A 15,603-nucleotide genomic window follows, 5' to 3' on the forward strand; every position below is an offset into this window, starting at 1 on the left:
ATGAGTGCATGGGTGTGTGCATGCTTAGTGTGTGTGTGTGTGTGTGTGTGTGTGTGTTGTGTACGTAGGGGGACTGTGTATTTTGAACCAAGACCTCACAGAAACTAAGCAGGCACTCTACCACTGTGTTGAATGTCCAACCTAAAAATGATCATCCCTGAAGCACCTCTGAGCTTGTCTAACACTGAGCCCAAATGCATGATGCACTTGAATCCACCTATCATTATGGTCCTGGGTCTGCTTTGGTGGCTGTGGCAGTCATTTCTTGAGCTCTTCTGTATCCCCATGAGTTCTTTGGAGTATGACTAACATGTGGAACTGAGTGTGATCTAAGAGTGTCAGAATGTGGGTTTGGCGATAGCACGGCCTATGTGTGCAAGGCTAGAACTTCCTACTGTTCCACTGTTGCTAAAGGAGGAAATCTTGATGGTTAGCACTGGAGGGTGGTTACCAGGTCTATAAAGTGGCGTCTCTAGAGGTAAGGTAGAGTGTCTTAGCTATAAACTTGGGCATTTGGCTCTAAAATTTGAAGCAATGATGGGGCCTTAGTTTCGAAGGCTTACAAATCAATAGCAGAATTGGTATTTTGTTAGTGATAACATGTTACATTAAAAATATGTATGTGTTTCTGTGCTTACATTAGTTTATGTGCACTACATGCCTGCAGTGCCCACAGAAGCCAGAAAAGGGCATTGGGCTGCCTGGAACTGGAGTTATGGAATATTTTGAACCACCATGTGGGTGCTGTGAGCAAAACCCCAATCCTGAAAGAACAGTCAGTACTCTTTAACTGCTGGCCATGGCTCCATCCCCGACAGCACAATGCTTTTGTGAAGCTTGCATAGCTGAGTTTGCACCCAATTAATAATCAAAATATTCCTATGCACAGATTCCATTTCAGACTGATTTTATACTTTGGAGACATTTGGCTGTGTCTGTGGACATCTTCATTTGTCACAGTGGTGGGAAGGTTGTGGAGGTGATGTTAAGGTTCTCTAGTGAGAAGAAATTAGAGAGCTATGAATCCTATAATCTGCAGGAATACTTACCCATGTAAAGGAATTGTTTAGCCCTAAATTCCACAGTACTGGGGCGGAGAAAGCCTGCTTTAGATAAATCTTCATGAACAGCTCAGCTAGAGCTGGCCCAACACCAAAGGCAAAGTCTAAAGAATTTTCAAATTTGTGAGTCTTTTCTCCTGGGACCTCTCTCAGATTTATGCGATTAAACCTCAAGTCTCAAGCTGATGGTGTTAGTTATTAGCTCTAAACTAGGGAGGTCCCTGGAAAGTGCGCTGTTGGAGCAGCTGTTATAGAACCGGCTGGGCCCGTCCATGGTTTCATAAGACCTGCCTGAAAGCCAAGTTCTGGCAGAGCCATCAAGACACTATCATGGACCAAAACTGATCGAAGCCACCCAGAGATTGACTGGATCTAGATGTTATAAGTAGACATTGGACTCCTCTACTGGGGACATTGATGAAGGCAGCCATTGACATGTCCCTGCCCACTGTATGTTGTTGGTTTTCAGAACTATTCCTTCTTTCCACACGGCAGAACCTGTGATTAGGATATGGAGCAGTTCGATCTAGGTAAGAGACCCAGCATCATCCTGTGTGCTCTGCTTGTCAGTGAGATCCCACAGGAAGACAGTAGTCTAGACTCAGAAGAGATGTTTAGAGAAAGGCTGCTGGCAGAGGTGTGGGGCAGACAAGGGGCCATCAGAGGTGGTCAGGCACCCCAAGGAAGCAGCTAGGGAAAATAGGAAATGGTTCTACTACTAGGCTTGCAGGGCTGTGGTGAGTGACTGCCACTCACTAAGAACCATAAGCAGGAGAAGAAACCACAGGATGGGAAGGGTTTCTGACAACCTATGCAAGCTAGCCAGGTGCATGGGGCACTGGTATCACTTTTCTAGTCTCTCCTTGCCTGCCAGCCCTAGAAGTGGGGTTGGGGGCAGCCTGACTCTTGTATTCAGCTCATTGTATAGTCCTGGCCAAGCTGTTTATTCAAAGATGCTTTCTCACTTTGTACATGGGGACATGAATCTTCACTTTGCATTATGGATGGGGAAATTAAATAAGGTGACATTAATAAGCTTCCCAGAACAACCTGTGGGTGGGACAGATGCTTAATACATAGTAATTTTTGTTTTTTACTTCAGCTAAGCCAGGCCCAACATGCAGCAGAGGTCTTGAAGACCCCATGAGGAGGTAGTATTGAGCTTTAGAGGCCTCTGCTCAGCTGCCTTTGACACTCAGGAGGAACTAGAGCCATGCTTGGGTCTTTCTTTCCCTCCCTGTGTCTTCTATGATGTACAAGATGGCATAGACTTTTGAAGAAGGAAGAAAGAAGGAACAAGGTGTCTCCTTCTCTCTCTGGATTCTCATGTCCATGGGACTCTTGGCTCCTCAGCCTCCCTTGCTCCTGTAATGGTTGTTTCTCTGGTGCAGAAGGATCCTTGAAGGTCAGTAATATGGGTCAGTGGATGGAGAGGCTTACTGCACAAGTCTGATGATCTGAGTCTGATCCCTGAGACCCATGTGTAAAGGTGGAAGGGGAGAAATGACTTCTTTGACCTCCACACATACTCTGTGACAGGCATGCACATGTATTCAAACAGACACTAACAGTGAACAAAACTAAAAGAGGGATCCATTGAGTGATGCCCAAGGGCCTTGTGATACCAGCAACCCCCTTTTCAGTTATTTTTCCACTCTGCGTAAATGGTACATTATCCCATTCTTTAACCGAGTTTAAGGTTCCCCCCAACACACACACACTCACACTTCCCAATATCTTCCTTCCAACCTTGAAATCTGCTTTCAACCCTCAGAATCAGGTCAGCGTGCTTCTGGCCAAGCACATATTTCTGCCCTTCCCTAAGTGTGTCCTGGCGATGCTGAGTTGTGTCTGTCTGTTGGTGCTGCAGTTCAGTGAGACACATTCACTTGTGGACGACTTGAATGTCGCCAGCCCCTCCCTGCTGTATTCCCCTGTCACTTGTGCCTGATGGCTCCTCCTGTAGAAAGTGGGTCTGCCTAGCACCTCCCATAATCCCCCCCCCCACGCAGCTCTTGAAATATAGGTTGAGCCGCATGTCCTCCTTCCAATCAGGACATGATAACAAGTAGACGGTGCCCTGGCAGCCCCTGCCCAGGACACCTGCTCTATTATGCATAGTGCCAGGGTCAGAGTGGGATCCTTATGAGTACAGGCTAAAGAGATAACACCCTGGCCCTTCTGCCCTGGCATAATGTCCCACTGTGATGCCCCAGCCTTGTGTGCATGTCTTGAGTTTCTTTCTCACTTTTTTTCTATCTTATTTTTTTGAGACAGACCCTCTCATGGAACCTGGAGTTCACTGGTTCAGCCAGGCTGGTTAGCCAGACAGTTGTAGAGATCTACCCGTCTCTGTCTTCCCAACACTGCCTTACAGGCGGTGTAATGCTTTTTATGTAGGCATTGAAGAGATGGATTCAGGCCCTCATGTTTGTGCATCAAGCACTTTGTTATCTGAGCTGGCCCCCCATAGGCACCCCTCTCTATCAGGGTCTTATATAGTTCAGGATAGCCTCTGATTCACTATGTTGCTCAAAATTATTTCCAATTTCTTATCCCTCTGCCTCTGTCCCTCAAGTACTAGGATTATAGGTAGACATTATGACATCCAGTTTTAATGTGGTATTAAGGATGGAGCCCAGGGCTTTGTGCATGCTAGGCAAATTATACCTACAGAATTATACATCCCTAGCCCCTTGCTTTGGCCTTCTTAGGGTTATCACAAGTCATCCCTATGGAGGGGTCAGGAAGATCTCAGCAAAAATTTCATACAAGATGTCCAGTAAGTATACCTCAGAGGGTTTTGACAATCCCTGTCCTCCTCAAACTCACATTCCCTCCTTCCCCACAGCAGGTCTCGGTAGGTACTTAGTTCTAGAATCTTATTTGCAGTCCTTCCCTATAGAGGTGCCTTGACTGACATTTGCTTCTTTCTACCCAGTCTCATCATTGACATTTGCTTCCTGACTATTCCATCCTGCTTGGAGCTTCAGCCTTAGCTTACAGGAAAGACCAGCTGTTCCAAAAGGAAGAGCGTTCGGCCTGACATAGGCATAGATAGGGGACTCTTCTAGCCAACAACAAAACATGCTTGTGCTCTACCTGAAGCACCTGTCTCTATCCCTTATGGTAGAGTCCCAGATGTGTTTCTAAGTACACAAGGCCAATAGTCCTTGCCCTAGATGGCTGACCAGCTCCCTCTGTACTCTGAGCTGAACCTCACTGAACATCTTTGACTCTTTCCACATAGCACATACTCCAGGTTTCTACATACCCTCTTCTACCTGCTTAGCGTGTTCTCACTAGTAATAGATGTTGCTTAAATATCCTTTTGACATAGAGATTTACACATCCTTTCTGGACCTCATGAAAGCACCTTGCTACCTCTTCCCTGGGTACCACCTTCCCAGTGCATTATGCTGTTGATATCAACACATGCAAGATGTTGTTATCTGTTTTATATTGGTAGTAGGAGCTAAATGGCTGGCATTGTGCTGTGCCCATGGGACAACAGGACTCATGTGCCTTGCCATGCAGGATTTTAGGATCTCTGGCCCTGTGCCTGTATCATTAGTGTCAGAGTGCAACTGATTGGACATCAGTGTATTTGCCACCACTGACATCACTGTTGAACTAGAGAAATTCTTGTTAACTACTGAGACTAGTAGTAGCTTGGAGGTAAAAACACTGTGTTCACCCCAGGTGTTGATGAAAGCCTTCATTTCCTGCAGACTTCCATGCTGTGTTTCCTGTGACTGGCCTCTTACCCTGTAGCTAGACAGGAAACATAACCCCAAAAGAATGCCTGTGTGTATGGAGGACTCTCAGTAAGAGAAGCCCTGATTAAAGAGAAAACAGAGAGAGAATGCTGTGGAACTTGCTGTAGTATCTCTGGGTCTTCATAGGTGCTTCCTTTAGATTGACCAGGAATAACAGGAACTTTGTGAGGCAGAACTAGTTCCTGAGTCAGATGGGGCCTCTCAGATGAGAGAAAAGAAGATGTGGTCCTTCAAAAATTTTGTTCCAGCTGTGGCTAGAGAAGGGTCTACCATTAGCCTGCTGCTCCCTTCAGATCTGCCTGTCACCCCCGGCAGGTGCCTGTCCACACAAGACCCTGATTGTGTATTAAGCTTCTGAAGGCAGAGGGTAATGGGGCTGGGCATCACCGCTGGTTTATTACATGCTTAGAGGAAAAAGCCTCCATTCCCGTTTGCTGCCTTGATTCCTAATCCCTTGCTTGTCTTGCTTCACTTGCATGTATATGACCAGCACTTATGCTCATAAATTGATCAGGACAGCCCCACATGCCAAAGCTTTATAATCAGACCCTGTGGATACTGAGGCGCGTGTTCTAGGTGGGAGGTGACTTTGAAGATGACTATTTCCATACAGATCCATGAGAAGAACACCCCGTTCACCAGTATTTGGAATTACATATTAGTGGCCCAAGCTCCATGCAGTTAGGTTCTGACATATTTGAATGGCATTGTGTTGATTCTTCCTGAGAGTGTGTGGCTCATTCAGAGCTAGCACATCTAGTAACACATCTGTCCAGACAACCCTTGGCCAGCCAAGGGCTGTGTGGCTGTCTGAGTCCTGTAGGTTAAATGGGGATGAAACAGCACAGGGGGTCCAGGCCAACTTCAGTCCCGCAGCAGGCAGCCATGAGTATGCCCTCTCCTTTACTGGGTCTCCAGGGGCTGCTAAGTTGTCCTTGCTCACCCTGCCAGGGACAGAGCCACAGGAAGACACCCTTGTCCAGGTCCCCCACATGCTCGCCATGAATGCCCAAATGCATGCCACATGCTAGGCTGTTGCAAACACATTGTCATTTTGATGTGGCTATTCTGAAGTCAGCGTGCGTGTACACATATGCTTTCTGTCAGCCCCATCATGATACCACCGTTGCTCATATTCCATGTCTGCCAGGCTTGTAAAGCTCCCAGAAGGGTGTATCTCTCTCCTAAAGAGCACATTTCATCAAATGAAAACGAAATCAGCATTGAGATTCTCCTACACCAAAAAGGACTTCTCCAAAGGGAGTCCTTAGTCTTCCCCATGAGCAAAGCCTTGGTTTTCCTTTTGAGGGACAGTCCATGGCATGCCTGTTCTCAGGCGTGTGAACTCAAAGGGATGTGGCTCTTTGTTTTCTTTTGCTGTTATCAGACCTGACAACTTTGGGGACAGCCTCTGGGCTCTGAACCAGGCTCCTGTGCTAGATTAGATACCCCAGGGATGAATGCATGAGAGAACGTCATCCAGGCAGGAGAAAGGTACACACTATGCCATTCCCAATTCCTGCCTAAAGGGCACTGTGAGATTCACACAGGATATCGTCTCTGGTGACTGCAAAGTACCCAGAACAATAAGAAATGTCTACAGTTCTTCCCTTTTCTACTCTTCCTCTGCCCTTCCCATCCTTCCTCTCCTTGGGTACTTCCCTGCTCTATTCTCAGAAGAACGCAGGGCACAGGGATGGGATGCTGTGACTCCTGGCAGAATTTCTTACTAAGAAATTGATGATGGTTGGGCCTCTGCCCAGTGAGAGCTGTTTTCCTCCTTGTGATAAAGGCAGAGCTTGGCTCACTGATAAGGCCTGAATACCTTATGGCCATCTCTCCCCCACCCTGAAGGCAGCAGTATGCTCCAGAGAGAGGGGGTTGGGGGAGACAGAACAAGCAAGGGAACTGCCTGATCCACTTGCTTTATGGGATCTGGATAGGTCTCTTCTAGTTCCTGCCTGAATGTCTTCATCAACTTGAGTGTGTGTGTGTGTGTGTGTGTGTGCGCGTGTGCGTGTCTGTGTCTGTGTCTGTGTCTGTGTGTGCACACACATACACTCAGGACTTGAGCACACATTCTCTAGGAACTGTCAGAATCCTGGCAGTGTAGCCTTTTCCAGCCCAGGGCAGATGCTGTCAGGAGTGACCCAGCCTCGTCTGGCCTATCCAGATGGCATTTGGCTGGAGGTTTCTATATTCTCAGTCATTCTGTTACTTGTCCAAATTTCTTAGCTGAGAGCTTTGCTCAGCAAAACCAGGCATGAGGCAGACAGGGCCATTTCACTGCACTGTGGAGCAGCACATGACTGGGAATGCGAGCATTTTGCCTTGTTGCTAGCAGTGTTTCTATTCTCTGATGCTTTACAGGTAGGCCCCTGCCCATGAGTGGTCCTCTTATCTAGGGTTTTTATTTTTATTTGGTTGGTGATAGGGTTTTGTTTTGTTTTGTTTTTTTTCAGAGTCTCGTAGGCTGATATGGAGCTCACTGTGTGGCCCTACTAGTCACAGATAATCACTGGTCCTCTCGCCTTCACTTCTGAAGGGCCAGGACTATAGACATAAGCCATCCTACCTCGTACTTTAAAACATTTTAACTTTATGGGTATGAATACTTAGCCTGCATGTATATATGTACACCATATGCATACTTCTTGGATCTCCTAAAACTAGGTTTATAGATGGTATGAGCCACCATGGTGGGGACTGCGACTTGAACCCAGGTCCTATGCAAGAGCCACAAGTGCTCTTGCCCATTAAGCCATCTTTCTATCCCAATACTTTAAGAATATCTGTTATGAAGCAGAGTTGGAGTTTATTAAGAAAGGGGTTATAGATTTAAGCATAGACTTGAGGGAGAAGAAAGAAAGATGACATCCAAGTAAAGGACAATTGTACACACAAGATTGTAGGCACAGGCTTCTCCAAAGTGAGACACAAGTGATTCCTTGAAGGGCTAACTTTATGCCACTGGGCAAACAGTATCTGAGCATCTGATCCCAGGGGGAATCATCCTCCCTATATTAGCCTCAAATGTCAGAACGCTTTGGACTGCCGCTTGAAAGTCAGCTTGGTTTACTGTGGGTTTTGCTGTTTCCCCCACAAAGACATTGCATTCATTTTATGTTGCTGCATAAGAAATGGCCCAAAACATCACCACTGAAAATAGTTCCTGTGTGTTGTCTTGCAGTTTCCCAGCATGGGTCAGCTGGGTTCCTGTGGCCAGCTGGGCTCCGATTCGGAGACCTGGGAGGACTCCTTTGACTCCTTCGACTTACTCAGTGTTAATTTGCACTTGTAGATCAGGTCCCTGTTCATAATTGACTGCCAGTCAGGGTTCACTGTCAGCTTCTAGAGGCTACCTATATCTGTACCACATGGCCCTTTCCATCTACAATGCTAGAGGTACACGTGGGATCCTCAGGTTTCTAAGCTCTCTGACCTCTTTTGTGTTGCTGTTACAACATCTTCAATTTCTGAGGCTCAGCTCACTAAAGCTGGCATGTCTAATAGCCACATTCTAAAGTGGACTTACATGTCACCTGCCCAGTATTGTTCATAGCAGCAGACCATTAGCTCAATAACCACAGAACAGGAATGATTCTTGGGGGCTACTTTTAGATTTTTTTTTCCAAGAGGAATCAGACCAATTTTGGGGTGACCCCTGACCTCTGTTCTTAATGTAATTTCTATTCTTGTCTCCATCAGTAAGTGGTAAGGACCACGAGCCTGAACTGGAGGCAGAAGCTGGGCAAGGTGCTGATGAAGCTAGCCAGGACATAGCATCTGCCCACAGGGGAGCAGAGAGCCAAGAAGAGCCGGTGCTGGAGCTAGAGCCAGAGGAAAGAGCTTCACTGAGTGAAAAAGAGAGGCAAAACGAAGAGGTGAATGAGAGGGACAACTGTTCTGCTTCCAGCATCTCGTCCTCCAGCAGCACCTTGGAGAGGGAAGAGAAGGAAGACAAACTGTCTGAAGACAGGGCAACCGGTAAATGGAACCCCTTCTCCATGTGCAGAGGCTCTGCTGTTTTAGAGCCTGGCCAGAGGCTACCCTGCCAAGGTGACCTGTGGGAACTGCTCACTCCTTCAGCTGTGTCACCTGTCCCATGGTGCCAGTCAGCCAGCAGCTTCCCACTAGAGCTCGGGCTCTGTGGCCTTCTATCCTGTGGGATCTCTTAGTTCCATGGGTGGTTTAGAGGGTCCAGATGGTAGAACGTGCTGAGGAGCAAGCTGTGGGAAAGGAACCACTAGGTTCTCTTTATTGGTTCCAATGTCGATAATGGCAAATTTGGCGTGTTCCAATTTCTGCTTGAAGTTTAGACAGGTTGTGATGTCATCTATTCCTTTAGAAGACTTGTTTGAGGGAAGTATATAAAAAACCATGGCTAGAATAGATATATGAAACAAATTGAATTAGTACTTGTAAAACAGCATGGTTCACAGTACATGGAGGTGATGTTGGCATATTGGACCAGCACATACAGGCTTTAGGTAGTTGTACACATTGTATTAGGTCCACTGGTAAATGTAACCTATGTGGTTTTCCTTCTATAACTCTCTCTTTTTAGTATTACCCCTGGACTCCATTCAATTCATTTATAACTGAGAACCTTACAGCTAGGGACCAAGCAGAATATTAGGCTGTATATCTAGACCCTAAGGATCTCATCAGGGTTTTGGTGACTTGGCTCAAAGGGTTTTTCATACTACCTGTGACAGCATTGGGTTTGGTTTTCCTATCCATGATTTTTAAGCCATCAAGGTGATTAAAAATCAGCATTCCTTATCAGCAGAGGAATGGACCATGCTCTAGCCTTCATTGAACCATATAACAGAGCACACACTCAATCCCAAGGCTCCCCTTGCCATTCTGAGCCCTGAGCCAGGCACTGTTTAGTCTTGTTAGTTACAACATTGAGAATACAGTTTCTGAAGCTCAGAAGAGTTAGTGAATGAATAAATTAATGAAACAATGCTCTCTTCCAACAGATCTGCCAATAACTTAGTCTAAAATACTTATTGCTTATGTTTTTCCCAGTTAAAACATACTACTGAATTTGATTTCACATATTACTTATCACTAAGATATAACAAGAAAGGAATCCAAGACTATTAGTTTATATCTTAGATATTAATGCACTAAAAATCTTGTGCCTACACATGTGCTACACATGTTTTGCATACACATGTGCTAAGAAGGACTATTTTATTTCTTCCAAGTAGTAATATAGTTATTTCCAAATTCTAGATGTATTACTCAGTTTTAACAGAATTATGATCACAAGATAAGTTCTTGGTAACTTTGGTCCTAGCTGATTTCTGTACATTATGAATAGTGTTATGAGTGTTACTCAACATTTTTGGGCTCAGCATATCAACAAGGTGGATTAGGAAAACTAAACCAGGGAACAGAACCTTCTTGGATCTCAGAGTGCAGCTTTCTCCCCCAAAAAGGACAACTTTGAAAAAGTGGAGCCTCTGAGCTCCCAGGAACCTACTATTCGCTTCCACAAAGAGCAAGTGGAATCCAAGTGTATAGATGTAGAAACTGGAGCTTCTGGTGACTTTTCTGCTTCACCTGAGGATTGGGAAGAGGATTAGTTCATTTGTGGGAACTTACTGGCTCCTCAAATTCCACACTGTTCACAGTGTCTAGCAGCAGCAGAGTCAAGGCAACTCTGTCATGACAGCACTAGATGCTCCTCATGAAGTCATAGAGACATTGTATTTCTCTAACTATTGTGTCTCTTACTAAGAAGTGAATTTGTAGTGATACCAAGTAAAGCTCGAAAGAGCTGCAGCTCATTCCAGGTGCCTTTGTCTTCATTTGGTTTCATGTTCAGCCCTGAATGTGGTAATTCTCCTAGTTTGCCATGACACTTGCAGAACAGCTGGATGGGTGCTGGGCATGTCTATCTTGTTTGCTGTGAGCCCTCACTTCCTAGCTGTGTGCCTAGAGCACAGTTGGCCTAGAGGTTGCTGAGAATAAGTTTGAAGGTTGAAACACAGTTGCCTTGACAATTAACACTGCAATCCCTGTAGAGAAAATGCCCCAGGTGCTTTGAAAAGCCCAGAGGCCAATGGAGCGAAGGTTCCGTACTACACTTACATTATAAAATCAGTACAGTCGACTGGGATAATTTGGAGGTGTTGTAATACCCAGAGCCCACTAAGAACAATGTGTAAAGATATGTACTTTAAAACACTATTTTTTTTCATTTTTAATTCAAGGTGAATTAAAACGATGATGATGATGCTCACACATCCCACGAGAGACCAGGGGAAGAGAAACCAAGGGAATAAATGAAAAAGCAAATAAACAGCACATTTAAGCCCTGACACTTCAATTATTAGTTTAGCAGTAGCTGTTTAAAAAAATTAACCAATTATCCCTATGCAAAATTCTTTCTTTCAATTTCGTTTCATTCACTATATTCAGGTCATGCTTTTACCTGTGCCCAATTCCTCTCAGATCTCTTCTCTTCCTCGCCCACCCAAGCCCATGCCGTTTCTCTTTCTTTTTAGGAAAAAGAACAGGCAAACAAAAAGATGTCCCCCAGCCCCCACCAAAAACAACAATAAAACACAAGAAACACACACACTCACACACCACTCCACAAAAATCAGAACCCATAATATATAAGCAAAACATCAACAAGACAAAAAATACCCAAACTAAGCAATATGAGATTAAATGTCTACAAAAATGTCATTGAGTAACTCTTGTCAAGCACACTGACAGAGGAAATGAAAAGTTAAGAAGTTATATTATATAATATGTCAAAAATATATTATGTATATTATAACAATTATATAATAATAATAAAATATAGAGATAACTTATATTAATATCAAATAAAGTAGACTACAATGCAAAGGGAGTTGTCAAGGACAAGAGGGACAATAAATAATGTATAAAATGTACACAAGAATTAAAAGAGTAAAGAAATAGGCAAGAATACCAGCATCTTTAAAATAACCACCCTGTTGTGTTGTCATAAGAAAAGCCAGCATTTCCCTAACAATGGAGAAAGAAAGTGACTATCTCTTAAGAAAGACCATTATCTGCTATCAAAACTGACTCCCTGCTTACAAGGAGAGCTGTGCTGGCCAGCTGGGATGGTGCAAGAGTGAGATAGGAGGAAAGAGGCTAGGATCTGCTGTGGAGGGAATGTCTGTTAGCAGGGTGCCTAGCTCTGCTACCTACTGAGGATCACAAAGCAGGTGCCAAGGATTGGAATGGTACTAGGGTGGAGAAAGCTGCCATCAGGGGACAGAAACCCACTCCAGAAGGAAGGGTGGGGTTGCAAGACCCATTCATGAATAGCTTTAAAGAAAGCTCTGAGACTAGGTTGAGTGGGGCTGAGAGAGTGAGTGAGACATGCAGTTTGAGGACAGGTCAAGGTCAAAGGTGAGGAAGGGGCTGACAGAAAGAGGGAAACAGACCTGGTGAGTGTGAAGTCTGGAATGGAAGACTAGGACACTGAACCCCACCGGCTGCCTGGAAAAAACAGTTGGAAAGGGCTGGGTAAGCAGAAGCTTGTGTCTATGGGCCTTACAAGGAGAGAAACAAGAGCAGCGAGTGAAACAACTTTTAGAAGCAATATTATCTTAAAGGGAAAGATCAGAAGCTGGGAGTGAGGTAGAGATAAAAGAGGAGTCAGGAGAAAGTATACCTGTATTTACGGCAGAGCCCCGGGGGTGGGAGAGGCAGAAAGGTCTCAGTAGGAGGGGCAGAGAAGTACTGGTGAGAGGACCAAGAAGCAGGGCAGAGGATTGCAGAGAATCACCCAGTGGTTTCCTAATGCACAAATAGAGTGGTTGCTCTAATAAGGGGCAGCTGCAGACAGCCACAGGAGAAAGGCTGTGACTGTGCTGTCATGGAGGTAGGAGGCTGGAAGCTGAGTGGCAGAGCTCTTTGGACCTCATCTGTTAAACTGGTAAACTGCAGAAGCAAGACAGCCCAGAGAATGAGCTGTGCAGGCAAGTCAAAGGGAAGGCGGGGAGTGGGTCATTTCAAAGGAAGGAGAGAAGACTTCTAGGTAGCATTAAAGCTCCTTGAGATGAGACTGTTCACCTGAACTGATAGCATAGTTGTGGTGTAGAGTCAGGGGACAGATGTCCCTCTAGCACTTGCCCTGGAGTAGGGGGGCACTTCCCACCTTCCCTAGTCTAGCTATGACAGATGTGCCTTACCTATATATGGTGGCTTAGATTGTGACATCCTGCCACGGGAGGAGGAAAGGGAAGATGCTATGTAGTACAGTTGGGAGCCAGGAGTGCTGCCACTTAGATGATTCTGGAGGCCTGGACTGACTGCTCAGCTGTGACCATCTGGTTTGAGTGCCTTATCTTAGTGTTTTCTTTGGAGTTGCTCCTGTGTGTCCACCTGTTTTCATACATAACTGGTTTTCTTGTGGATTTAAAGCTCCCTGCGACTTTCTTACCACTTCCTTCTCGTGTCCTTTCAGGTTTGTGGTCCACCAGCCTTCAGGATGTGGGTGTGAATGGACAGTGTGGTGACATCCTTACCAGCAAAAGGTTCATGCTGGACATGCTGTATGCCCATAACAGAAAATCCACAGAAGATGAGGAAAAGGATGACGGGGAGCCTGGGAGGTCTGCGCAGGAGGTGGAGGCAGTGGCCAGCCTTGCCACCAGGATATCCACTCTGCAGGCCAACTCTCAGGCCCCAGAGGAGAGCATCAAGAGGGTGGACATTGGCTGTCTAGACAACCGGGGCAGTGTGAAGGCATTTGCTGAGAAATTCAACAGTGGAGAAGTAGGGAGAGGAGCCATCTCTCCTGATGTGGAGTCTCACGACAAGGTCCCGGATACACCCCCAGCACAGCTGAAGACTGAGTCTGATTACATCTGGGACCAGCTCATGGCCAATCCAAGGGAGCTCAGAATCCAAGACATGGATTTCACAGACCTAGGGGAGGAGGACGATATTGATGTTTTGGATGTGGATCTTGGCCACCGGGAAGCCCCAGGGCCACCCCCTCCACCTCCTCCCACCTTCCTGGGTTTGCCACCCCCACCCCCTCCACCCCTGTTGGACAGCGTGCCTCCCCCACCAGTCCCCGGTAATTTATTGGCCTCTCCTGTGTTCAACACTCCTCAGGGCTTAGGGTGGTCCCAGGTACCCAGGGGTCAGCCAGCGTTCACCAAGAAAAAGAAGACGATCCGACTGTTCTGGAATGAAGTCCGGCCCTTTGAGTGGCCAAGTAAGAACAATCGCCGGTGCAGGGAATTCCTGTGGTCAAAACTGGAACCCATTAAGGTGGACACTTCCAGACTCGAGCACCTGTTTGAGTCCAAGTCTAAGGAGCTGTCTGTCACCAAGGTAGGCTGGGCCCCGGCATGGTTCTTGCTTAGGAGGAGGAGGAGAGCAGGAGAGGTTAGTGCTTGATGAGATGTCCTGTCTTGTTGCTTTGGCTATTTGCTAAGCAGTCCACTGGGACTCACATGTCTAACTTTTCAGACAACCCAGGAAAAGAAGCAAAAAGGCCAATCATGGATGGCCATGTCGTCTGCGGTAATGTCAGTGCACCCCAAAGGAACTGAACCTGCTTACTTAGCAGGTGTCCTGAGCATACTCATCTACTGTCACCTCAAGTGAGGGACCATGGTACCACTTTGAAGTTAGCTGTAGCCACTCAGTGCTGTTCCAGAGGCAACAATTCTGTCTTTGTATAATCCTCTGAGCTGACATACCAAAACTATCTAGATATTCAGTAATGACATATTTGCATCCCTGGAAAAATTATATATGCATTGTGTTTCTTATTTTCTTAAATGTCTGAGAACCTGCAGGCATCACTTTTGTAGTATTGTTAACACAGGCATTGCATAGGGTTATGCATGGGAAACACTTTACAATGAATGGACATAACACAATGGTCAGCAAACTCTGATATAGAAATGCATAGGAGATTGTATTTCCCACAAATATGTGCTTTAATAATGCCTCCATTTGATAGCTCAACCCACAAATGTCTAATTCAGGATATCTTGAACTTTTTTTAAGGTTAGAAGTTATCTTTCCCTCTAGGAATTTGGGCTATGAGAAAGTGTTTTGTAAAGTCTGATGTAGACAATTGTACCCAACCTTTTATAGTGCAACACAAGGTCATCTAAATAGCTCACGCCTGAGAACCATGCAACCGAGTCACAGGAACAACTGCAAAAATCTTTAACACACGTGCACGTGTTTCTAAGAGGAGGTGCCAAGGCTGTTGAGTGATGCTGAGGGGCCAGCTGGGCCGCATCCATTGGTCAGTCTTCTTATAAATCCATGTTGAGATCTTTAAACTTCTTGACCCCCTTTGCCAACTGGTGTTTATCCCGGTGTCTATTTCTGCCCAGGCTCAGAGAGGATATGACTCTCAATTATTTCCTGCTCCAGAAATCTACTTAAGTCAGAATGAAAGCTTCTTTAAGGTCTGAACTACTGAGCTTTAATGAAATTATCACATCTCATCAATCCTGTTCTTGTGTTGAAGTGGGTCTAGACTTTGTTCTTTTGAGAATGTAATCACCAGTAATGAAACACTGAACACCTACTCTCAGTGTATCCATATCCTGATGTTTTCAGGATGTTGTCATACAGTGCTTAGGTGCCATATGTCCTCTTCTTCTTTGTACAGTCAGCCTGGCATTGTGGGGAGGACCAGCTGAGAGTTAGATCATGACCCATCTCATACACTACACTGGACCCAACTGCATTCTCTCTCTCTCTCTCTCTCTTTCTTCTTTCTT

General features: G+C 45.6%; 1 protein-coding gene across 4 annotated transcripts in view; it reads left to right on the plus strand.

Moving 5' to 3' along the window:
- Positions 1-15,603, plus strand: part of Fhod3 (formin homology 2 domain containing 3) — a 416,962-nt gene that overhangs the window by 359,156 nt on the left and 42,203 nt on the right. For all 4 annotated transcript variants that reach the window (XM_021150413.1, XM_021150415.1, XM_029472088.1 and 1 more), the window contains 2 exons: positions 8,549-8,827; positions 13,311-14,188. In XM_021150413.1, coding sequence (XP_021006072.1) covers positions 8,549-8,827; positions 13,311-14,188 — 1,157 coding nt within the window. The remainder of the gene's footprint in view (positions 1-8,548; positions 8,828-13,310; positions 14,189-15,603) is intronic.

Source organism: Mus caroli, chromosome 18 (genome assembly GCF_900094665.2).
Source record: "Mus caroli chromosome 18, CAROLI_EIJ_v1.1, whole genome shotgun sequence".
In the NCBI taxonomy this organism is placed as follows: Eukaryota; Metazoa; Chordata; class Mammalia; order Rodentia; family Muridae; genus Mus; species Mus caroli.